Genomic DNA, 26,174 nt, shown 5'->3' on the forward strand with positions numbered 1-26,174 from the left:
ATAAATATCTATCTTCATCTGTTTCAGGTGGAAAGAAGGCTGTTGAAGTACATGCTGCTGTTTGGGTACCTGATTCTGAGGCAGCTGTTTGCATGCACTGTAAAAGGACTCAATTCACAGTGCTCAATCGACGGGTTAGTTCAACCTCTATACTAGCTGTATTTGAAATAGGGTAATATTGCGCCCCAAAAGAAAGATATGTCAGACTTAACTGGAGACCCATCTTTGTCGCCAACTTGAGTAATTACGTATGAAAATCACTTCACATTACCAAAACAACTAGTACCTCATTGCAAGAAGCAGTAATGGAGATTCATTTACCTGAATACATTATTCAAGTCATAAATAGAATGGTTCAAACATGCAATAAGATAAACACAAGTGGTCATTGGATATAGAGAAGTAGAAAAGGAGACAACAATGAACATGAAAACACAGTTTACAAAGGTGAAAAAATGAGAGTATCCTCCTAATTCAATACATCATATATTCCATCATTAGACGGAGTAAACAAATTCAAACATGTTTCGGCTTGTTTGAGCGATCTTCAGTGAAAAATAAGGGGGGTTGAAATAATTTACATAATACAAGTTAAAAATGCCAAAATAAGGCGGGTTGAAATAATTTACATAATACAAGTTAAAAATGCCAAAAAACATAATGAAGGAATAAATGAAAAACAAACAAAAGAGAGCCTAGACAGAAACTAAATTAGCACAAATATACAATATTTACATCATTATGTGGAGCAACAAACAACTTGCTGCGACAAAATTCACTGAAACAGGTGTTAATAAAAAATAATAAATGAAACAAAAAAACTGTGTTAACTTAAGAAGAAAAGAAATGAAAACGAATGATACAGATGGAAATGAACAATAGGTGCACATGGTGAGGTTGCGGACCTCATAGTTTACAAAATATTGCTTTTGTAACAATGACAAAACAGGTTGAAATCACTGTTGAAAGTTCAGGCAGAATCATCCTTGTAGAAATCCATCACATCAAATTGGTTAGGAGGGGAGCGGGAGCAAAAATTCTTTCGAAACCAAGTCTGATATAACGTGCAGGCGAAAAGCCTCTGACAAGGAAAAACACCGATGAAATTTAAAGCTTTAGAAACAGCAGTATTCTCAATCTCTTTTTTTTTTTTTTTTTGCTAGTTGCTTTACGTCGCATCGACACAGATAGGTCTTATGGCGACGATGGGACAGGAAAGGGCTAGGAGTGGGAAGGAAGCGGCCGTGGCATTAATTAAGATACAGCCTGGTGTGAAAATGGGAAACCACGGAAAACCATTTTCAGGGCTGCTGACAGTGGGGTTTGAACCTACTATCTCCCGAATACTGGATACTGGTCGCACTTAAGCGACTGCAGCTATCGAGCTCAGTCTTCTCAATCTAGCGGTCTCTTTCTTGATTATTGTTTCTTAATGTTGGCTGGTTGGTTTGCCTTATTATAAAGGGTCGGAAGGGCCACGACATAAAATTGAGAAGCTGTGTTAGGTGGATGACAGAGACATGGTAAACTGTAAGTGACCTAGTGGAAACCGTCATTGAAGTTCCAATCTGTAATGGAAAAAATGTGGTTGTGTGAGAAACGTGGGCTGATAAGTAAAAAGTGTGGAATGGGTGTGTAGAAAGCTTAAATTTACGATGTTTCGCAAGGTGGTTGTCCTCTTGAATGGCCTGGCCTTCTCAAAGTAACGGTCTTGTTCGCGCGATCGAGTGTATTGTTGGTTCAGCTGTTTTTGCAAGGATGGAAGGAGCAGAGGGAGAAGTGGTAGTGCAGGTCTGGTGTGAGGAGGGGGGAGTGGTGGTGAGATGGAGGTGGGGTTAGTTTGTGTTATCGAATTTCTGACAAATATATGGAATGAATGATTCAAGTAGAATGTTCTTTTTCACGTTGACTTCATTTAAATTGTGAGAGGGGTTCATAAACTGATCTAAATCGATATGGATGCTCTCAAGGACGTTGAGCAAGGTGCCTTTTTGCTCATAATGCAAGATCTTAAGATCTTTATCTATTGAAGTGTAGTCTTGCCTGGGATGCTTTATGATGTTCACTCATAGCTGAAAAATGATTATATTTGGGAGCGTTGCGATGTTCGGCGTATCTTATGAGAAAATTGCGGCCTGTTTGACCATTATAGTTGGAATTACAAGATTGGCATTTTAATTTGTAAACTCCGGAGTTCAAATATTTGTTGTTAATGTTGTTATTGTTGACAGTGTTTGGATTGAAAATGAGTTTGGAGTTGGTGTTGGAGGTTCTATATGCTATTTTGATGTGTTTCTTAAAAATATTAGAAATTTGGTAAATGCTACTGTTATTGAAAGTGAATGTGGAAAACTTTTCTTTAGGAGGGGAATCTTTTTCTTGGGTAGTCCTGGGTCTGCTCTTATATCTATTGATGATTCTGCTGACGAAGGTTCTACTGAAACCATTGTGGTCTGCAATATTGTAAATAGTATTAATTTCTTTTTTTTGCCATTCTTGTGGGATAAAGGAACAGTTAATGCTCTGAGGACCATGCTATTATAAGCTGCTATTTTATGTATGTCTGGGTGCACAGAGGTTTAATGGATGGTATTGATGGTGAGGGTGGGTTTCCTGTATATATTGAAGAATAAAGTGTTGTTGCTGTTGTGCATAATGGTTAAGTCCAGGTAATTAAGAGCATTATTGTTTTCTGACTCTATGGTGAATTTTATATGTGGGTCAGTGGAGTTGAGAAATTCAAGTACTGTGCTGTTGTTAGTAACATGGGAGTCTAAGATAACAAACGTGTCATCTACAAGGCTTGTCCAGTGTTGAATGCCGTTAATCTTGCCAATGATGAGAGAATGCTATAAATGATCGATGTAGATATCCGCAAGGATTCCTGAAGCTGGTGACCCCCTGGGAAGACCTATCTGTTGGTAAATGACCTTATTGAAAGTGAAGAAATTGTTGTTCAAAGTAAACTGCAAAATCCGAACAAATTCATCTATTTCGCCTATACTTAAATTGCTGAATTTGGAAAGATTGTTCTCGATCATTTGTACGGTGCTCTTAACAGGGACGTTAGCATACATGTTAGTAATATCAAAAGAATGAAGAATGTGGTGTTTGAATAAATTAAAGTTGCAAAATTCTCTGGAGTTCTTTACTGATGTGTTGGCTTGAAAACGATAGTGTGACTTGAGGAATTTGTGAATGAACCGAGATACCTCATAGGTCGGACTGTTTCTGAAATTGATAATGGGTCTTATGGGGATGTATGGATTTTGGGTAGCGCTTTGGCTGTGGGAAGCTTTGGATTCACGATAATCATTTTGGATTTTTAAGGTCATTAAACAGAAATGAAACGTTCTTAATGATGGTTTTTAGGTCACATTGTATTTTATTAGTTGGATTTTTCTTAGAAGTTATGAAGTTGTCTGCAAAAAATGTGTGTGCTTTATTAACATAAGTCACTTTTGTCCATGATTACGGTAGCGTTCCCTTTGTCGGCTTTTGTTATTATTAAGTCGTCGTGTTTGACTTTTTTCTTTAGTTTGTTTACTTTAGCTATGTGCTCTGTGTTGGGTTTAATGGTTTGTTGTTGATTAAGAATGGAAGATAACTTGCGTTTGACTTAATCTCGGACCTCTTCTTGTATGTTACTTATCAGCCCACGTTTCTCACACAACCTCATTTTTTTCCATTACAGATTGGAACTTCATTGACGGTTTCCACTAGGTCACTGAACAGTTTACCATGCATCTTTCATCCACCTAACACAACTTCTCAATTTTATGTCGCGGCCCTTCCGACCCTTTATAATAATTCCAAATGGAAACTCTAAATTCCCATGGAGGGAATTAGATATTTTTCCTCCAATAGAGCATATCAAAAATCAGATCAAAATTAGATGTATGGCTTTTCAGGCATTTGCTCTATTAACCAGCATTTCATCTTAGGTCTGACACATCCCACTCTGACGAGTCTAGTGTCAGACCTAAGACGAATTGCTGGTTAATAGAGCAAACGCCTGAAAAGCCATACATCTAATTTTGATCCTTTATAATAAGGCAAACCAACCAGTCAACATTATGAAACGATAATCAAGAAAGAGACCCCGCTAGATTGAGAAGATATTGAGGATACTGCTGTTTCTATAGCTTTAAATTTCATCGGTGTTTTTCCTTGTCACAGGCTTTTTTGCCTGCACATTATATCAGGCTTGGTTTCTAAAAAAATTTTTGCTCCCGCTCCCCTCCTAACCAATTTGATATGATGGGTTTCTACAAAGATGATTTTCTGCCTGAATTTTCGACAGTGATTTCAACCTTTTTTGTTATTGTTACAAAACCAATATTTTGTAAGCTATGAGGTCCGCAATCTCACCATGTGCACCTATTGTTCATTTCCATCTGTATCATTTGTTTTCATTTCTTTTCTTCTTAGGTTAACACAGTTTTTAGTTTGTTGTTATTTTTGTATTAACACCTGTTTCAGTGAATTTTGTCGCAGTGAGTTGTTTGTTGCTCCACATAATGATGTAAATATTGTATATTTGTGCTAATTTTGTTTCCGTCTAGGCTCTCTTTTGTTTGTTTTTCATTTGTTCCTTCATTATGTTTTTTGGCATTTTTTAACTTGTATTATGTAAGTTATTTCAACCCCCCTTATTTTTCACTGAAGATCGCTCAAACAAGCCGAAACATGTTTGAATTTGTTTACTCCGTCTAATGATGGAATATATGATGTATTGAATTAGGAGGATACTCTCATTTTTTCACCGTTGTAAAGTGAAAACCGTCAATACGGATTCTAATATCTTGTAATACATGAAAACACAGTATAAGGACAATCTTCATATCTACGTACATAGGTGGTTTGAAAAGTTCTCGGAATGTACCAGAATTAAGTATATTACCTCGGTGGAACTGCTTTTATTTTTCAACATAGTCTCCCTGTAGACTAATGTATTTGGTCCAGCAATGTTCCTATGCCTTGATCCCATCTCGAAAATGAGATTCCTCCAGTCCTGCAAAATACCTCTCCAATTCGGTTGTCAATTTTTTCCTTGTAGAAAATCTCCGTCCACCGAGGAAAATTTTCAGTTTGGGGAATAGATGAAAGTCTAATGGTGCCAAATCAGGTGAATAAGGTGGATGTGGCAACAATTCGTACCCCAGTTCATGAAGTTTTGCCATGGCAATAACACTTGTGTGCGGCGAAGCGTTGTCCTGATGAAAGATGACCTTTTCCTTGCCAAACCAGGCCTTGTTTCACGTATCTTTTCCTGTAGTTGGTCTAGGAGGTTTGCATAGTATTGCCCCGTAATTGTTTGGCCAGTAGGAAGATAATCTATCAACAGAATGCCTTTTGCATCCCGGAAAACTGAGTCCATGAACTTTCCGGCCGAACGCACTGCCTTTGCTTTCTTTGGTGGTGGTGAATCAGCATGTTTCCACTGCTTTGCTGTTTTGTCTCTGGGGTATAGTAGTGGACCCAAGTTTCATCTGTAGTCACAAACCGGCGCAAAAAATCTTGTTGGTTGCACTGAAAACGGGCCAGACTTTGTTTGGACATTTCCAATCTGGTGGTTTATTGTCCAATGTCAAGAGCCGCGGCACCCATCTTGCGGATAATTTTTTCATACCCAATTCTTCGGTTAAAATATAATACACCCATTCAGAAGACATCCCTACAGTTTCAGCAATCTCCCGCACTTTCAGTCGACGATCCTCCATGACCATTTTATGCACTTTTGCGATAAATTCTGGGGTCGTAACACTTTTTGCCCGTCCACTACATGGATCATCATCCAAGCTCTCCCGACCAAATTTAAACTTGCTGGTCCACTTGGCAACAGTTGAAAATGAAGGAGCAGAGTCCCCCAGTGTGTTCTGAAAGTCGGTATGAATTTCCTTTGCTTTCATACCTTTCTTTACAAAGTTTTTAATCACTGCTCGAATCTGTTTTTTCCTTGTCACAAATGACTACGCGTGAGCAACAACAAAGAGTCATCACTACCACACTCCTGCAGCTAGAGCACTGACGCACCACGTGTTCACTCACGAAGGATGTGTGATTATTGCGCGGGAACCTCATTGCTCTTGCACTGACATCTAGCGGTGATTCCGAGAACTTTTCAAACCGTCCTCGTATACTACTGTCTTTAAATAGATAAGACTCCCTCTTCATCAGTCCAGTTCTTTTGCATTTTTTATGAACTTTAATATCTGCTCTGCAGGGTCAGTATGTGTGTGGCCTTCAGTTCACAAAATAGTGAAAAACATCCCACCATATAAGGTTGGCATCCTTAGGAAATGCATCCAGAAGCTTAAGATGTGTCCTTCATTCTGCCATATGATATAAATTATGGTATTCCTAATTAAGGCAATATTCGAGCCAGCTCAAGGAGAGGGGGGGGAGGGGAGAGAGAGAGAGAGAGAGAGAGAGAGAAGGTTATTTGTCACCCAAGTTGTCACAGCCAAATAACTTGAGATGCAAACTATGCTGATTTTCATATTCTTAAATGATAGTAAGATGCTCATAAAACACAGTGCTACATTTTCTAGTGGAAAGAACTGAGATATCAGTACCAAATTCATTTTCTTTCTTACAAATGGAGCTATAATAATAAGGACTGGAAAATTTAGCATTTACGATAACTGCAAATTTTTGTTTTATGAGTTAAAAATCAGTTCGTCTATAGTTGTGAAGTGTGGTTAAGCATTGTTACCAAAATTTAAAATGTTACAGAAATGAAATTTTGACTCAAAATGAGAATTTAACAAATACATGCAATATTGTACTTCATTATAAATTATCATCATTTTCATTTCCCGTTGTCCAGCTCCTGCCAGATCAGCGTGTTGATGGTATACTATCACTCCTTTTTAGGCTATTGTTACGATGAGGTCGCCACTTCTACACTTCCAAAGTGTACTTAAATATAAAAGTGCTATTTTATTTGCAAAAATCATGTTTTTCAATAGAAAAATGGGGGGTGAAAATGGGGCATTTTGTTTTTCTATTTATTTTCCAAATTCCAGCCAAATCCGAAAGGAAGCCGTTTGTTGCTGTAGTAAATTTTCTTGAAGCAGGAAATGCTAGAAACTGCTCCCATGCGGCTCTGGATGCACTATGAATGTACTGTGTACTGTATGATAGGTACTCAGTTGTTGATATAAGGAAAGATCTTCATTGGGGTAATCACATAAACAAGATTGTAAATAAAGTTTACAGATCTATTCATGTGGTTATGAGGGTATTTAGGGTTGAGTAAGGATGTAAAGGAGTTGGTATATACAGTAGAACCTCGATAATTCGAAATCGGTTAATTCAAAATCTCGCCTAATTCGAAGCAGCTCTCATTCCCGGAAACATGAGGTATGGTTTTGCATGCTATTTAAGTCGTTTAATTCAAAATACGGATATTTCATAATTCGAAGAACAATGTCGGTCCCATTACCAAAATTCAGACTTTTAATTCAAAACTGCCTTTACATTTTGAAAAAAACAATTAATATTTTACAGAGTAATTTAAATTCAAAATTTCTCCGCGTCATGACAGAACGCGTCTTCCTGAACGTGAAGGGGTAACTTTGCGCACTTTCACCTATTTCGGCTTGTCTACAGTGTTCGAGCGGAATCATAATTATTTTGTATTCGGCGATTTTAGGAACGGCACAATATCACGTAGCAGGCAGTGTGCAGAGTGGTAGAATCCGCGAACACTGGCGATGCTGACAGTTGGCCAGAAAGTATGGCTTATAGCCTACAATCAATTTGTATGCACCAAAAATGCCAATGCCGATGAAACTGCATTGTTTGTTTGTTTTATTTTTTTAAATGCTGAGGCCAAACGGACTTACAGTTTTAAAGCAGAGAACTGCCAGCCGGGAAATGTACTGTATTGCTATGCAGTGCACACTGCACCCGGAAGCGAGATACTTCCTTCCCCTGTCATAGGAAAGTTCGAAAAGCCACGATGTTTTAAGGGCGTCGGGCATTTTCCATGCCAGTACAAGGCATCTAAAAATGCAAACAGTATTGTAATCCAAAAGATAAAGCATTTGCACAGGGGAGCCAGCATAATTTTTCCTCGTCTTTGAATCGTGTTTTTCTTCCCGACGTTGCGTGGGGTTATGTTTGTCATTGTTTTATACAAGTGCATTATTTGAATAATGTAAATGCACCTTGTTGGATAAATTTTTGAAATACGGTAGTATTTTCCATGGCATTTGAAAAGTTTAAACTGAGAATCAAGGTGATTGCATGTATTCATGGGTCTTGGAAGTGCCATGGCTGGAAATCGTACAAGTATAGTCACTGTAGTGTTGTAATATGGACAGAAGCGAGAGACTTTCTCCCCTCATCATAGGTAAGTTTGATAAGCTGCAATGTTTTAAGGGCATCGGGTACATTCTGTGCAACAAAGAGAAGAACAAGGCATCTAAAATGCATACAGTACAATAATCCACTGAATAAAGCACTTGCACAAGGGAGCCAGTATAGATTTCTCCTCGTCTTAGAATAAAGTTTCCTTTCTTTTGATTTCATTGCGTGAGGTTATGTTTGTCAGTGAGTTAGCCTATCCAAGTGCATTATTTGATTACTGTAAATGCACCTTATTGGATTCATTTTGGAAATAGTTTTTTCCATGACATTAAAGATCTTTAAACTGTGAATCAAGGTTAATTCCATGCATTAACGGGTCTTAGAATATATAGTGACGCCTCAGGGGTTGGCATTTCCGAAGTATGTGTTGGCGGTTAATTCGAAATCACGTAATTCAAAGTCCGATTTTTGCATCCCAACGACTTCGAATTAATGAGGTTTTACTGTATGTCTCTGGTAAGACCCCAATTAGAGTATTGTTCCAGTGTTTGGGGCCCTCACTAGGATTACTTGTTTCGGCAACTAGGAAAAATCTAGAGAAAAGCAGCTCGATTTGTTCTGGATGGTTTCCGACAAAAGAGTAATGTTATGGAAATGTTCCCAGGTTTGAACTGGGAAGACTTGGGAGAAAGGAGACTAACTGCTCAACTAAGTGGTATATTTTAAGCTGTCAGTGGAGAGATGGCATGGAATGACATTACTAGACAAATAAGTTTGAGTGGTGTTTTTAAGAGTAGGAAGGATCACTAGACAAATAAGTTTGAGTGGTGTTTTTAAGAGTAGGAAGGATCACAATATGAAGATGAAGTTGGAATTCCAGAGGACAAATTGGGGCAAATATTTGTTTATAGGAAGAGGAGTTAGGGATTGGAATAATTTACTGAGGGAAATGTTCGTAAAATTTCCAAAGTCTTTGCAATTATTTGAGAAAAGACTAGGCAAACAACAGATAGGGAATCTGCCACCTGGGAGACTGCCCTAAATGCATATCAGTGGTGTTTGATGATGTCGTGAAAGTGTTCATCAGGGACAGTGCTCCATACATTTGTGCAATGCAGGGCACAGCACCTCAGCTTAGCTTAGTTGGTAATTGTTGGGTCTCAGTGGTGTCTGATTTGAATCATGTGGTAACAGTGGTGAAGTCTGTATTTTTAAATACAAGTATTTACACTTCATAATGTCTCAGTATGGAAATTCAAAGGAAACAAAAAAATTTCCTTCATATGTTTTTAGTGGGTGGATCTGTTTGTTTCATGCTGTGTTGTATTTAACTGGGTACTTTAAGTTATTATCACGTTTTTCAAGTTACCTGATATGAAAGATTATAACAACTGTGGCGTTAATTACCCGAAAGATCTGATGGGGAAGTGCATGCATAGTCTTCATTCACTTATAGTTTTTGTCAAGGATAGTTGAGCTTCCTGGCAGTAGGTATAAAATGCCTTTCGGTGTGGCGAGCCCATCGTAGCATGCCTATATGGAGAAAGCAGATATGGTGCCTCGGAAAAGGTTAGGGCGTCCCCTGCTAAAAGCGACGCGCAGCTCTTTGGGTTCTGGGAGAACTGTGAGAAGTGGGCAAGCAGCAACAAACTACATCAAGATTGCGATGGTAAAGACAGAAGAACTGGTTGACTTCATGAAAGAAAAAGATATAGCCATACTTGGACTATGTGAGACCAAGAAGACAGGTATAGGAGAGATTCCTCTGAAAGAAGGATACAGGCTGTATTACAGCAGAGGACCAGAAGCAAAAAATGGAGTGGCCATCATACTTCGAAAAGAAATCCTACAAAATGCGTCAAAATAGGATGAGACTCCAGTTTGAAAATGGCATGAAAGATCTATTCCAGTTGTATGCGCCACAAACGGGTTGCATAGATGAACATCTAGAGGACTTTTTAGAGGAAGTGGAGAGAAAAATGGAAGATAAGGAAGTGCTATTGATGGGAGATGTTGTAGGGCCCTTTGGATACAGAAATGTAAATCCAGAAGGCGAGTTACTGGATTTTTGCATGAGAAACCAAATTATTGTTGGAAACACCTGGTTTAGGAAGAAGAACAGTGAAGATTACAAGGTATGGTTGGGGAGACAGACGAACAAAGACCATGATTGATTTTATAATCATCGATAAAGAACACCGGAAGAACCTTTTAGATGTTACAGCCATCCCTGAAGAAGCCTTTGGTGGAGATCATAAAGTTGTGATAGGAAAACTGAAAGTGGGAAAGATTGTAAAACCCCATTAAGATGAGAGAAAAGAATTAAAGTATGGAAGTTGAAGGAGAAAAGCATACAAGAAAAATTTCAAGGGGAAATAATACTCTTGGTACCCAAGACAGAGATGGGGAATGTTTTAAGGAAGCGCTGGTTGGATGTGCAGAAAAGGTGTGTGGTAGAACATCAGGAAATATGAAAGACAAAGAGAAACACTGGTGGAATGATAGATTAAAGTGTAAAGTGAAGGAAAAGAAAATGGCATGGAAAACATCTAAGACTGAAGAAAGTAGAAGAAAAAATGTGGAGGCAAAGAATTTGACCAAGAAAGTAGTGGAGGAAGAAAAGAGGAAAAGCTGAGCCTTATTCACACAGAAATTGAGAGATGATATGCAGGGCAGCAAGAAATTATTGTATTGTATCTTAAGAAACAAAAAGAAGAATTTTAAAGGGAGATAATGCCCTTGGTGCCCAGGACAGAGATGGGGAATGTTGAAGATGAATGGAAATTGTGAAGGATGAAGATGGCATAATATTAACAAAGCCAGAAGAAATAAAAAATAGATGGAGGGAGTATTTTTAGAAGTTGTTGAACATTTGAAATAATGACAGTCATTCAATAGACCAACAGGAATGGCAATTAGTTGGTGAAGAAATGGATAAAGAAAGTACAATGAATGAAATTAAAGTAGCAGTAAGAAAGATGAAGAATGGAAAAATAGCTGGAATAGACAAAATTTCAGTGAAGATGATAAAAGCAGCTGGAACTGTAGGCCTGCAGTGGACATATCAAGTTCTCAGGATTATCTGGGAGAATGAGGTCCCTGAGGATTGGCAAAAAGGAATAATCATCCCAATTTCCAAGAAAGGCAATAAGAAAGTATTGGAGAACTACAGGGTAATTACTCTGATATTCCAAGTTGCTAAGATAATGGATAGGATCCTGGAAAGTAGGATAAGATTGAGGGTTGAAAATCAGATACAGGAAAATCAGTTTGTTTTCAGAAGTGGAAGATCAACAATAGAGCACATTTTCATTATGAGACAACTAATGGAAAAGCAATGGGAGTATGGAATGATATGGTGACGACATTCATTGTCCTTGAAAAGGCATATGACAGTGTCCCCAGGACTAAAGTTTGGGACAGTCTGTTGCAAAAAGGAATTGTACAGGGATTAATAAAAATGATCATGTTAGTGTACAAGGAATGTTGTAGTTGCATGCAAACACAAGTTGGCTGGACAAGTTGGTTCATAATCACTAATGGGCTGAAGCAGGGAAGTGTTCTATCACCAATCCTGTTTACAATAGTAATGGATGACATCATGAAAACAGCAAACGCAGCATATGGAGGAAGAGAAATGAACATCATATTATTCGCAGATGATATTGTGATTTGGGGAGAAGAGGACATGAATGTTCAAGAACAGTTAGATGTGGTGAATGGAAAGATCGAAGAATGTGGATTGAAAATAAGCGTAGAAAAGAGTAAAACTCTTGTTATGACTAGAGGGGAGAAAGAAGGGAAAGGTCACATTAGACTTGCAGACAAGCCCCTGGAAATAGTGGAGACATTCAAATACCTGGGGAGTGAATTAATGGAGAATGCTTAACTGGATGCTGAAATTAGTAAGAGGATTCAAGCTGGAAGCTCTTTCTATCATAGTGTGAGAAACATGTTACGGGACAAAGATGTGCCAATGGAAGCAAAGGAAACTATGTACAAGATGTATTATATACCCATAACAACTTATGGAGCAGAAACTTGGACTATGATAAAGAAGGCTGATAGTCGAATACAGGCAGCCAAAATGAAGTTCTTGAGGAGTATGATACAGAAGAGACAGAATAAGGAGTGTGAAAATCCGGGAAGAAATTGGAGTGGAAAAAATGAACGATAGAATGGAGAAGAGCCGACTAAGATGGTTTGGGCACATAAAGCAAATGAATGATGAAAGAATGCCAAAAAAAGTGATGGAAATGCAAATGCAAGGAAGGAGAGACCACGGACGACTACGATTGAGATGGAAGGACACAGTCCAACACGAGAAGGAAACCTGGACTGGAACACAGTGTTGGAGGAGTAGTGGTGCAAAGACCGAAGAAAGTGGAGAGGAACCATATTTGCCCCTACCCGGCCACAGCTGGATAATGGGAAATGATGATGAGTTGAGCTTCTTACTCAACTGAGAGGCCTCGGTATCCAGCCTCTCATTTGCTGTACCCAAAAGTTTACAAGCTTCAGGTAACTTTTTCTGCAATTTGTGAGGGGAATTATTCTGCAGCTGTAGTTAGATTTACTCCTTTGGAGCAAGCTTCGTGCAAAGACATTTTTGTCAAAGCAGCTTATTCTTCATACAGCAAGCTGGAGACTTCGAAAGTCAAAGACACCAACTGCAATAATTTTGTTGCTGGGCTGAGTGGCTCAGACAGTTGAGGCACTGGCCTTCTGACCCCAACTTAGCAGGTTAGATCCTGGCTCAGTGCGGTGGTATTTCAAGGTTCTGAAATACGTCAGCCTCGTGTCGGTAGATTTACTGGCACGCAAAAGAACTTCTGCGGGACTAAATTCCGGCACCTCGGCATCTCCGAAAACCGTAAAAGTAGTTTGTGTAATGTAAAGCAAATATTATTATTATTATTATTATTATTATTATTATTATTATTATTATTATTATTATTATTATTATTATTATTATTATTATTATTATTATTATTATTGGAGTTTTATAAGCTGTGTATCCTAAAACTCTCATCTTGAATAATTGAAAATCAGCTGAGCTTGAGAAACTGTTTGGTGCATAAATTCTTTCACAAAAGGAAATCTGGTCTGGTTACAGTTCCCTTGGAGATGCAATTCAAAATCAGCTGAATGAAGGTGTGAAATGTGACATGTTTCCATTAACTGAGGTGCAGTCAGAGTTCTCAGCATTTGCTGAATTTTGCTTTGATTTATGTAGACCCAAACAAACAATGTTAACAGTGAGCTTGTTTTATTTGATTATAGCACAGTGGTTATAAACAGAAAGTGTAACTTGAATGAAAGCAATGCAAAACTTCTTACAGTAGTTTCATTTGAATAGTTAATTTTCTTGTGGATATGAGCATCCTGATTTGTTGTGGACTCCAACAAACAATGTTGACAAGCATGTTTTATCACATTATAGTGCATTGGTTACAGGGAGAAGGTTCAACCTGAAGGGAAGCAATGCAAATTTCTTAAAGTACTTTCATTTGAACATTTAACCTTTCTGTACATTTGAGCATTTATTGTGTTATGTTCTGTAATCATTCAGTTTTAGAAGAAAGGAATGCTACAAGTACTTACTTGATTTTTTAAAAATAAATGCTGATTCTGATTATTTTCATTAAAAAGAAGATGCTAATTTTTCCAGTCCCTACTAATTAACAACACTGGCACGAAAGTTCAGATTGTTACGAGTTCAAAGGTGTATCATCTGCATTTATCTTCATATTAGTCCGTATTGATATAATTACAGTAGATAGACAAATCAATAGATATTTATTTATATGTGTCTGTATATATACATAAAACAATGATAAAACTTATGCATTAAAATTTGGGTGATATGCTCATGAGTTGTGTTGTGATGATTGATGTATCCTAAAAGAAGTAAAATTTGCATCGGTGACATCACAACGGGTATAAATTCTAAAAATTAAAATTACTTGTAATGACATTCACATGGGATAAAATAGTATATTGATGAATGTCAATAATTCATCCCATTTCATTAGTTGACTCCGTGAAAAGTGCGTCTATGAGAATTTGAGCATTTACGTAATCATGAATGTCACACGAGTACTGTCAATTGAAACCCATAAATTGGGTAATAAGATGATGCTGAGGAGAAATTTTCAGTTTTTCCTTGAGAGAACTCCAATATAGTTGATTGCCTGTGTTTAATTTGTGAACTTCTATTGTTTTCCAGAAGTTAGAAAACGGGGTGTGGTTAGTTTACATTTGTAGAATCTCGTAGCTGTATATGAATTTGTGAATAGTGCCAATACAGGTTGTTGAATATAATATCTCCGGTAGCACTGTCACTGCTGATTGTACACAGCATATGCTTGAATTTTGTTTCTATAGTACATTTAAACATTTAACTACTTTCCTTCCACAACAATGTACTGTTTCTATAGTTTCTACAACTTTCCAAATCTGAATTTCCACCATTCCTTCCTTCCTGTTTTAAAATAATGGATGACTTCAGATGCACACGATCTGAAGAAGGACAACGCAAGCCAATATATGGTGGTTTCATGTATACCAAGCATAGAACTGCCAAAACTGGGATAGTGTGGCATTGCTGTTTACGTGCAAGTGTAATTCATTGCTAACAGTGGCGCATGGTGGGACCAGAATCATAAAGGGACCTTCAGATCATTGCCATACTGCTGATTGGGGAAGAATTGAAGCACAAAAAGAGTGTATTGAGTCTATGAAGGAAACAGCAACAAGTACTTCCAGAGAACCAGTTTCCTCCATTCTTCAAAATAAATTGCAGAGAATATCAAGTGAAGGCAATGTAAAACTACCAAAAAATTAACCATTAAAAGGACATTGCACTTCACTAGGAGAACACATCTACCTCCAGGACAGACATCGATCAACGAACTGAATGCCATAGCTGACAGTTACACTAAAACCTAAAAAGGTGCTAGATGGCTCTTACATTTTGAACCAGATAGTGAAGAAAAAATTTTAATTTTTGTAACTGTACTAACAACAGTAGGCCACGCACCACATGCCACAGCGAAAGGTTAACTTCATGGGCATTGAATTGCGAATGTCTACCAGCTGCAAATTAAGAACATGCCAGTTATTTAACCATATCTTCGTGTGCCGTCCTTGATTCAACTATTGATAATGTCCAACAGAGGAACTTTTCAGCATTTTCATGATATTTTAACAAGCACTAATGGAACATTTTAACATGATGCAACGCATTTTAGAGCCTGATTTTAATTTTGTCATATTTTACATGTTGTGCACGTAGTACATCTCAGATATTTTTAACACTTTTAACCATTTGTGTGTGTTTGTATATTTGTTTTAGTTACTGGATGTGTTTGTACTGTTTTGCATTAAGGCTGATGATGGCCAGCCAAGGCCGAAACTAGTTCCCAGATAAGAAACGTAATGTAAACATTGCATAATATACAACCTGTCTGAAAAGTTCGGTGAATGGTCACCTAGGTTGTACACCATGCTAGTTCAGACGATGCACTCACGCATACACATTGCAAGACATGACACCAAGTGCCCCCTATCGGTCAACTCAACACGGTTAAACGGAGTTGAGCGCTGGAATACATCGCACGGAGTCAGTGTGAAGACTCTTGTCATTGTACAATGGAGTGCAAAACGGAGCAGCGCGTCAACATGAATTTTTGCTTCCACCTAGGCAAAACGGCAACGGAAACACACACAATGTTAATGCAAGTTTACCACGCTCAAGCAGTGAGTAGAAAGTGCGTTTTTGACTGGTTTAAATGCTTTTGAGATGGAAAGGAAGGTGTTCAGGATGAGGCGCGTTTGGGTCGACCAACCACAAGCACATCTCCAGACAACATGGCAGGATTTTAAAACAAACGTTTGTAGTTCACCAAAAAATAAGCTAAAATCAGGAGAAATTATTCAATTATTTCTCCTGATTTTAGCTTATTTTTTGCCATTTCAGCTTAGTTTGTTACTGGCTGGAAGTCTTTTCGCGTTGGCCGCTTTCAAATGAAATATCGACGTTGATTAATGCGAGAAATCCTTGCAAATATGCAATGTTTATGGAAACCTGTTTATTACGGGTACATCGATTGTCAGTCTCTCATTCTCGCATGCTATGTTCGTGTTCGTTCACATCAGTCTTGCCAATTCTCGAGATATAAAACACTATTGTTTGTAGTTGTACTGGTAGCATTCTTGATTGTTATTAGAAGTGTTATTGAATTTAATGTGTGATTATGTGAAAGCCATTATATGTACAAAGCTACGGAATCGGACTGAGAGAGTTGGCACCGTGCTGTTAGAGGCACATAGCTGTTAGCTTGCATTCGGGAGGTAATGGGATCGAAACCCCACTGGCGGCAAATTCTGGGGCTGTACCTTAATTAAGGCCATGGCTACTTTATTCCCACTCCTAGCCCTTTCCTATCCCATCGTTGCCATAAGACCTATCTGTGCCGGTGTGACGTAAAGCAGATTATAAAAAAGCAACCTAAGGAATTGGCATAAATGTTGAACTGGCCAGGGATTTGTACATAGATGAAAGAAACAGTGCGAAACAAATAGTTGTTGAATCCAAAAAGAAGTCGTGGGAAGATTTTGGTAACAACCTGGAAAGGCTAGGTCAAGCAGCGGGGAAGCCTTTCTGGACAGTAATAAAGAATCTTAGGAAGGGAGAGCATTTTTCAATTACCTGGCGCATACTGAAAATCTGATCCTGACAGCCTCTCTGTGGTCTGAAACCACACTGGTTTTCATCCAACTTCCTCTCAACGACTGATCGCACCCTCCCTTCCAAGATGCCAGTGGTACACTAATCAGAGAGATACCTCGATAGTTGTTCCAATCCTTCCTGTTCCCTTGCTTATAGATAGGTGCAATTACTGCTTTTGCCCAATCTGAAGGTACCTTACCAACACTCCATGCTAATTTTACTACTCTATGAAGCCATTTCATCCCAGCCCTCCCACTATACTTCACCATTTCAGGTCTAATTTCATCTATTCCTGCTGCCTTATGACAATGGAGTTTATTTACCATCCTTTCCACTTCCTCAAGCATAATTTCACCATCATCATTTTCCTCCTCCCCATGAGCTTGGCTGTTCACAACACCACCAAGATGATTTTCTTTTACATTGAGAAGATCTTCAAAATATTCCCTCCACCTCTCCAGTGATTCCCTGGGATCTGTTATGAGTTTACCTGAATTACTCAGAACACTGTCCATTTCCTTTTTCTCTCCCTTCCTAAGATTCTTTATTACTGTCCAGAAAGGTTTCCCTGCTGCTTGACCTAGCCTTTCCAGGTTATTACCAAAATCTTCCCATGACTTCTTTTTGGATTCAACAACTATTTGTTTCGCTCTGTTTCTTTCATCTACGTACAAATCCCTGTCTGCCTCGGCCCTTGTTTGGAGCCATTTCTGATAAGCCTTCTTTTTACGTTTACAAGCTGCTCTCACTTCATCATTCCACCAAGATGTTCGCCTTTTCCCATCTTTACACACAGTTGTTCCTAGGCATTCCCTTGCTGTTTCTACTACAGCATCTCTGTATGCCACCCATTCACTTTCTATATCCTGAACCTGCTTACTGTCTACTGTTCGAAACTTCTCACTAATCATATCCATGTACTTCTGTCTAATTTCCTCGTCTTGGAGATTTTCTACCCTTATTCGTTTGCAGACATATTTCACTTTCTCTACCCTAGGCCTAAAGATACTTAGTTCACTACAGATCAGATAGTGGTCTGTATCATCGAAAAATCCGCAAAAAACTCGTACATTCCTAACAGATTTCCTGAATTGGAAGTCTGTTAAGATATAGTCTATTATGGATCTAGTACCCCTAGCCTCCCATGTGTAGCGGTGAATAGCCTTATGCTTGAAGAATGTATTCGTAACACCTAAACCCATACTAGCACTGAAGTCCAGCAAACGCTTCCCATTCCCATTAGCTTCCATATCTTCCCCACATTTACCAATCACCCTTTTGTATCCTTAAGTTCTATTCCCAACTCTTGCATTGTAATCGCCCATTAGCACTATTCTATCCTTGCTGTTGACCCTGACCATGATGTCACTCAATGCTTCATAAAACTTGTCAACTTCATTCTCATCTGCACCCTCACATGGTGAATACACTGAGACAATTCTAGTCCTAATTCCTCCAACTGACAAATCTACCCACATCATTTGCTCATTTACATGCCTAATAGAAACTATGTTGCGTGCAATGGTATTCCTGATGAAGAGCCCTACCCCCGACTCTGCCTTTCCCTTTCTAACACCTGTCAAGTACACTTTATAATCTCCTATCTCTTCCTCGTTATCTTCCCTGACCCGAATATCACTTACTCCTAGCACATCCAGATGCATTCTTTTTTGCTGACTCAGCCAGTTCTACTTTCTTTCTTCCATAAGCCCCATTAATATTGATAGCTCCCCATCGAATTCCATTTTGTTCGCCAAGTTGTTTCCAAGGAGTCCCTCGCCTGTCAAATTGGAGTGATACTCCGTTACTCCCATAGGTCCGAGGATTGCTTAAAATGTTCTGAGCTCGGTAAATTCATGAAGCAGGATGCTACCCTACTTGCACATAGTCCAAGTGAGGATCTCTCCTCTAACGGGTTATGGACCACCGGTGGATTGTATAGTCCTAGCCGCCTGAGCACAAGGAGGGCCACGACTCTGAATATGTCCGAGATGCCCACTCCCATTCCATAGCAACTGGTATCCCGACTCTCAGGACCAGTTACTAGGCCACTCGGCCGTTGCCCATGGTTCACGAACTAGGACGTGACTACAGTAACCCACAAACATGAACCTATTATTATTATTATTATTATTATTATTATATATAATTCGCTGGGGCCATCAAGGACCACGTTAAGTCTTGTTGCATTTGACACTGAACTTGGCCTTCTTTAGAGCCCAAATTTCCCTCATTCTTTGTGAGTGGGCCTGCTTACGCTCCTCTGTCCAAGGGGCACCGTGTCTTCTCTTCGGTTGCTCGTCTCGGTTTAGCCCGTTCGTCAATATTTTCTTGCGGAAGAGATCTCTGTTAAGGGCGTCTTCAGCTGAGATATGTAGCATTTGCAGGTCATCTTTGGTATTTCTAAACCAGGGAATTGTGGTTTTGGGGTTTGAATAAAAAAAGTGAAATATTTCTTTAGTTAACTTTCTTTCGTCCATTCTTTTCAGATGACCGTAAAATCGTGCCCGTCTTTTTCTGATTGTGTCGGTAATTTTGTCTATTTTGCTGTAGACTTCCTTGTTGGATCCCTTTTGATGGATTCCATTTCTGTACTTTGATCCCAAGATTCCTCTCACAATTTTGCGTTCTCTTTTCTCCAGTTCTTCAAGGAGTCCTTTGTTGGCATTTAGAGACAGGGTTTCGGCTGCATGTAGGACTACTGGCTTCAGAACTGTTTCATAGTGACGTATCTTGGTGTTTTGGGAAAGGCATTTTTTTGTTGTAGATTGTGCGGGATGTTTGGTAGGCAATTTCCAGTTTGCGTACTCGCTCCTGAAGTGCTTCTTTGTCCAGTCCATTTTTCATGATGATCTCACCCAGGTATTTGAATTTGTCTACTCGGGTGATGTCCCCATATTTTGTATGGAGTTTTGGTGGAGCCTCTTTGATGTTAGTCATTACTTCTGTTTTCTCAAACGATATCTGCAAACCAGTTTGTTCGGCAATTTCCTTTAAAATTTCAACTTGAGCTCTAGAGGTTTCTATGTCGTTTGAGAGAACAGCAATATCATCGGCAAATGCTAAGCAGTCTGTTGCGATCCCCTTGGATTTGGTTCCTATTCTCAATGGACTGTAGTTGGTTTCCTGTAATCTCACCCGCCAGGTTCTGATGATCTTTTCTAGAACACAGTTGAAGAGTATCGGGGATAGCCCATCACCTTGTCGGACTCCTGTTTTGATGTCAAAGGAATGCGAGAGACATCCATGGAACTTCACCTTGGATTTTGTATCGGTCAGGGTGGCTCTAATTAATGCCAGCAGTTTCAAATCAACTCCAAATTCATTTAAGATGTTTAGCAGGACTTCCCGGTCAATGGAGTCGTATGCTTTCTTAAAGTCCACAAAGACAGACACATACTGCTTGGACCTCAGTGCACAATATCTGATGATCGTTTTGAGATTTTGGATCTGTTCAGCTGTTGAGCGACCTTTTCTGAACCCTCCTTGGTATTCACCTATTTGATGTTCGACTTGTGCTTCCAAACGCTCCAGGATGGCAAGTGATAGAATTTTGTAAGTCACGGGTAGCAAAGATATTCCTCTGTAGTTGTTGATGTTCTTCATGCTGCCTTTTTTGTGTAATGGATGGATCAAAGCTATTTTCCAATCTTCGGGTAGGGTCTCCTTGATCCAAATTTCTTCTATTTGCTTTTGCAAGATATCAAGTGATTCCTCTGGGGCATATTTCCATAGTTCTGCTACTACTGAGTCTTCCCCCGGCACTTTGTTATTTTTGAGACGGGCAATGTGGCGCTTGATTTCATCTCTGTCTGGTGGTCTGGAATCTGGGTACCTGAGTAAGGGTTCCTTGGTCTCAATGGCGCTTTGCGGTTTAGAGCAATTAAGTAAATTCTTGAAGTAGTCTGCCAGAATGCTGCAATTTTCTTCATTTGACGTCGCCAGTGTGCTGTCCTTTCACTCAAAGCATAGAGATGGTGGTTTATAGCCAGTGAGTTTCCGTTTGAAGGCTCTGTAGTACTCTCTGCTTTCATTCTTCCTAAAGTTTTGTTCTATCTTTTCAATGAGAGATTTTTCGTATTTATGTTTCTCAGTTCTGAACACCCTAGCTGCTTGGGCACGTTGGGTTTTGTAGGTTTCCCAATCATTTTCTGATTTCGTAGAGTAGTACTGTTTCCACGCATTGAGTCTTTCTTGGAGGACTGATTCGCAGGTACCATTCCACCAGGCATGCTTTTTGCTTCTCTTGATTTCTGCAACGTCTTTGGCGGCCTCAACAAGGAGACTTTTGGCGTTGTTAAAGTCACAGTCATTTGGTCTAGCCTTCTCCTGGAACTCCTCGACCCTTTGCCGAAGTTTATCATTGTTGAAGCGTGTGATCTGTTTGGTTGTCTTCCTTGTGTTTGCGGGAATTGGTTTGAATTTGATAAGAGACATATAATGATCTGAGGCCACATTGATGCCTTTCTTTACCTTGACATTCATAATCTCAGGGCTGTTTCTCCTGGAGATTGCAACATGATCAATTTGGAACTCTCTGAGAGCTTAGACGGGAGAACGCCAAGTCATTTGCTTTCTGGGTAGATGGCGAAAGTGGGTCGACATGACCTGCAGGTTGTGATTTTCGCAAATGGACACCAGTCTTTTGCCATTGGGATTGGTTTTTTTGTGAGCAGGGTAATTTCCTATAACTTTCTTGTACTTCTGTTCACGACCTAGTTGGGCATTGAAGTCACCCAAAAGAAGCTTGACATGGTGTTTTGGGATTTTGTTTAATTTTTCATCCAGTAGGTCCCAGAAATTATCAACTTCGTCTGGATCAGACTTGTTCTTATCGTTTGTAGGAGCATGTGCGTTAACTAGAGCGTAGGTTTTGTTCGCGCATTTAATTGTGAGTATAGACAATCTGTCATTCACTGGTTCGAAATTTGCAACCGATTTAAGGATGTTGGTTCTAACAGCAAACGCGGTTCCAAGCATCACAGCTCCATTGAGGATTCCTCTTTGCGCTTTGCTCTTGAAAAATCGGTAGCCTTCGGATTCAAAAATCTCTTCATCTGGGTACCTTGTTTCCTGTAGGGCCATTATGGATATCTGATTTTCGTGAAGAGCTTTGGTGAGGGTTTTCAGCTTGCCAGTTTGTGTAAGTGAATTTATGTTGAAAGTTGCTAGAAAGGTTTTAGATTTTGGCCTGAGTTTTTGACTCTTCGGGGTACACCGAGATGCTCCGACTCGTCTCTTGCATGATGTCGAGTCTCCCCCAGAATCCGAACGAGACTCGTGCGCCGCGGCGTTCACGACGAGGGATTTATCCGAAGATTTACCCCCTGGGGTATGTTTCTTGAAATGTTGTGCCATCATGCTTTTTGACTTGACTTTGCTTTGGACGGGTACCCATCCTTTTACAACTAGGGTTGTTAGCCCTAGAGGTTGCCTCAAGATGTTTTCTGGCTTCTGGTCATTTACCAGTCTTCGCCATAACCCTGGCAAGGGACCAGTTTTTTTTTCACGGTGGTATTTTATTTCCCTACTACTCTCTGACTCTGCTATCGGCAGAGCCAGCGAGCTTCCCCAATTCCAATGGGACGCGCCCGATGGAGGTAACCGGTAAATCCCCACACGGGTATTATTATTATTATTATTATTATTATTATTATTATTATTATTATTATTATTATTATTATTATTATTATTATTTATCACCATCATCTCACCCTACCTGTGGGTTTTCTCGAAGATGTTACCTTATCAAAATCAGTCCAAATAGAGAATTCACTCCTGTTGTCATCTCTTTCCAGAACTTGTTCACCATCATCAGCGTTAGCTATAACCTGCCTCGTTTAATTTTGACAGCAGATCGTTTGCACGCTTCTTTGCTAGTTCCACTGCAGTCTTGTCTGTGAATGCCAGTATCATGAACCTAGGATCGAGGAACGTACATAAGGCAATCGCTTTGTTGTACTCTAGATTTTTTTTTTAGTGACTCCCTCACATAATTTGTCTACAATGCCAATTACTGTTTCACTGAAGTGCTCAATTAACAGTTTTCACCAAACATTTTTGAAGCCATTTGTCAAAATATGTACTGTGGGGCGAGTTTGCCATCCGGTTAGGGGTGTGCGGCTGTGAGTTTGCATCTGGGAGATAGTAGGTTCGAATCCCACTGTCGGCAGCCTTAAATGTGGTTTTCCGTGGTTTTCCAATTTCACACCAGGCAAATGCTGCTGTGGCTGTACCTGAATTAAGGCCACAGCCTTTCCTATTCTATCGTCGCCAGAAGACCTATCTGTGACGGCGCGACGTTAAGCCACTGGCAAAAAAATAAGTACGTACTTGGCTGGCTGTTACATAATTATGGCCACTCATTATGGGAGTAACCTCTTCATATGGTTGGAGAACTGTACAAAGTTCTTTACAAAATGTGTATTCCTCTTGTGAAAGGACCGGGATGTCTCTATTTATGAGAGCTATTGAAGTTTTAATTGCATCCTCCAATTCACAAAACCTTTTGTAACATATGGTTGGTAGAATTCCACCTTGTGGGGATTTCCTGGATAAGTTTCTTGGGATGAAAAGAACCTATGTTCTTCTGTGCTGTCTGCAGCTTCTCCATGCCCACTGTGTTTCTCTTAAAATATGCCACTACATGTTTTACTTTCTCCAGTAATAATTGTATCTGTTTCAATGTGTCCTGGATGGTCAATTTTAAGGTGTGTGCATGACGGGGAAAGTGCTTCCATTGAAGTTCATTTACAACAGCATTTTTTATATTAGATGCGTTGTCCGTTACGACTGCAATTTTTTCGGAGAAATGATATCTGAAATACACTTAATTTCAGCAGCTATAATAACACTTGTGTGGCAGTGAGGCAAAATTGAACATTCCAGCAACACTGACTCCAGTTCGAAATCTTCATTTATGAGTCCAGGAGTCTGTAGTGAAACAGACGTTGGAAGCCGACATGAAATGTTGACGAGCAGCCGTCATACACTGTTCATATGCTGCTGGAACAAGTGATGACGAAATAGTCTTCCTATCAGGCAAAATGCAGGCAGGGTTTAATCCAGTACAAAACACTGCAAAACCTTGTCTTCCCCTATAGGAAAAGGCTGAAAATCCATTGTAAACAACTGTAATAGTAGCTTATCCAGCTTCTTTTTCTGTACATCACTCACTTTTCTTTGCACTGGTAAAAATGATGTCAGCAACTGTTGCTTCACTGCTTCACAGGCTGCAGGTAATGATGAAGATTCAGGAGGAGGATGGTTGTAGGAGGTGGCACTTGCGATGGCTTTCCAGGACCTGTTATTTGAGTATTATGAACATTATCAGACCCACATCCACTGATAGAATTTTGAGAGTTTTACATGGAAGTATTTATTGTTGGGTGCCTTCTTTCATTGTGTTTCTTCAAGTTAGAAACTCTTCCCCTGTAACTAAATTTTTGCCCACGTAAATCACATCAGGCAGATTTATTTACATCATCTGTGAAAGTGAAATAACACCACAGAGGGCTAATCTTCTGTTGTTTACTCATCATGCACAGCACAACGTTGAACACAAAATATTAGCAGGAAAGACCACGCGGAACTATTTCAAGAAATTACGCGACTGTGTGTATTACCACTTGTAAGCCTAATAAAACACTCTTGAGAGAACTAATGAATATCTGTAATGCTGTAACCGGCTGACAACATTGCAGGAGTGTCGGTACTGACTCTAAACGGTTACAAAATTATCACTCGCACCTGCGCAGGAGTGCACGTTTAAGACTAGCTGCCATGCTTGCTTGCAGTCTCACATCCGTTAACCAATCAGGAGCTCCCTTGGTTTTGCTGAGACAGTTAATTTTGTGTTAGGGTTATGGATGGAACATAATATTTCTGGAACAGCTTACTGCGATGGAACAGAATACAGTATTATGATACGATAGGTAACTCCCATCTGTATTAAAATTTTATTTTACCAGAAAGGAGTATCATTATTAACCACTAGCTTGGGACTTGTTCTTTGGATAAACAAATGTTTAGTTTACATGCTAAAGACTGTTTAATTATTGAACCAGTTTAATAGATACACTTTTGATGAATGTGATTTTAACCAATGGTACTTGTTATGGACTACCCCTAATAATAATGTCAGAATGCAACTTTTTACATTTTGAAAACCATTTGGCACCACACTGGACATTGAGAACAAAGCAAATGCCTGTATTTGATCAGAAAATTGTGGTTGGTTTTTTTATCACTGATTTACCTGCAATGCAGGCAGCTTGAAAAATGTTTAGGGATACTGGGAGGCCGTGGAGAGAAGGGTGGAGTTTAGTTTCTTTCTTAATACAATGAACCATTACCATCTGAAGTAGGTAGTCTAATAACAAAAGGAACCGGGCATGATCCTTTGTAGCAAACTAGACATAATTGTCCTTTAATTATTTGTGAAAACTGTAATATGTCCTACCGAGCGTGTTAGGGTAGTCTTGAAGATGGTTTTCCATGGTTTCCCATTTCCACGCCAGGCAAATGCTCGGGCTGTACGTTAATTAAGGTCACGGCCGCTGCTTTCCCAATCCTAGCCCTTTCCATCCTTGCATCACTATAAACCTTTGGTGTGTTAATACGACATTAAACCACTAGGAAAAGAAGAAAAACCTGTCTACTATGTATTCTATTTATGTTCCTGTTATTTTGCTTTTATCAGTATTGTTGTTTGCTTTATTATATTTTTCAGCATCATTGTCGCAAGTGTGGAGCAGTTGTTTGTGGACCATGCTCAAACAAAAGGTTTCTTCTACCAAGTCAATCGTCCAAACCTCTACGGGTATGCCTCAATTGCTATGACACACTGTCCCGAGCCAAAGCCCAACAGAATAATGTCAACATGAGTGATACGTCTTTTCCTAAAGGTGAGCTTAATTGCTAGTCAAATTAGTTGAAATCCTTGGCTCTTTTTGCTGCAATCGTACATGTTTTTCACATTTTTCTTTTCATGGAATTATATATATATGGAAAGTGCTTAATGTTCTAGTTTTACTGTTTCTTTCATGATTGTATTCGTCATGATCTGAAGCCTAGGGCGTATCTTGATGATTGTAAGTTCCTGTCTTGATCTACTCTGTTT

The 26,174-nt window shown here is 39.3% G+C and overlaps 1 protein-coding gene across 2 annotated transcripts in view; it reads left to right on the forward strand.

Moving 5' to 3' along the window:
* rush (rush hour) overlaps positions 1-26,174 on the forward strand; it is a 321,395-nt gene that overhangs the window by 126,683 nt on the left and 168,538 nt on the right. For both annotated transcript variants that reach the window (XM_067140378.2, XM_067140379.2), the window contains exons 6-7: positions 28-134; positions 25,785-25,959. In XM_067140378.2, coding sequence (XP_066996479.1) covers positions 28-134; positions 25,785-25,959 — 282 coding nt within the window. The remainder of the gene's footprint in view (positions 1-27; positions 135-25,784; positions 25,960-26,174) is intronic.

This window comes from Anabrus simplex, chromosome 2 (genome assembly GCF_040414725.1).
Source record: "Anabrus simplex isolate iqAnaSimp1 chromosome 2, ASM4041472v1, whole genome shotgun sequence".
Lineage (NCBI taxonomy): Eukaryota > Metazoa > Arthropoda > Insecta > Orthoptera > Tettigoniidae > Anabrus > Anabrus simplex.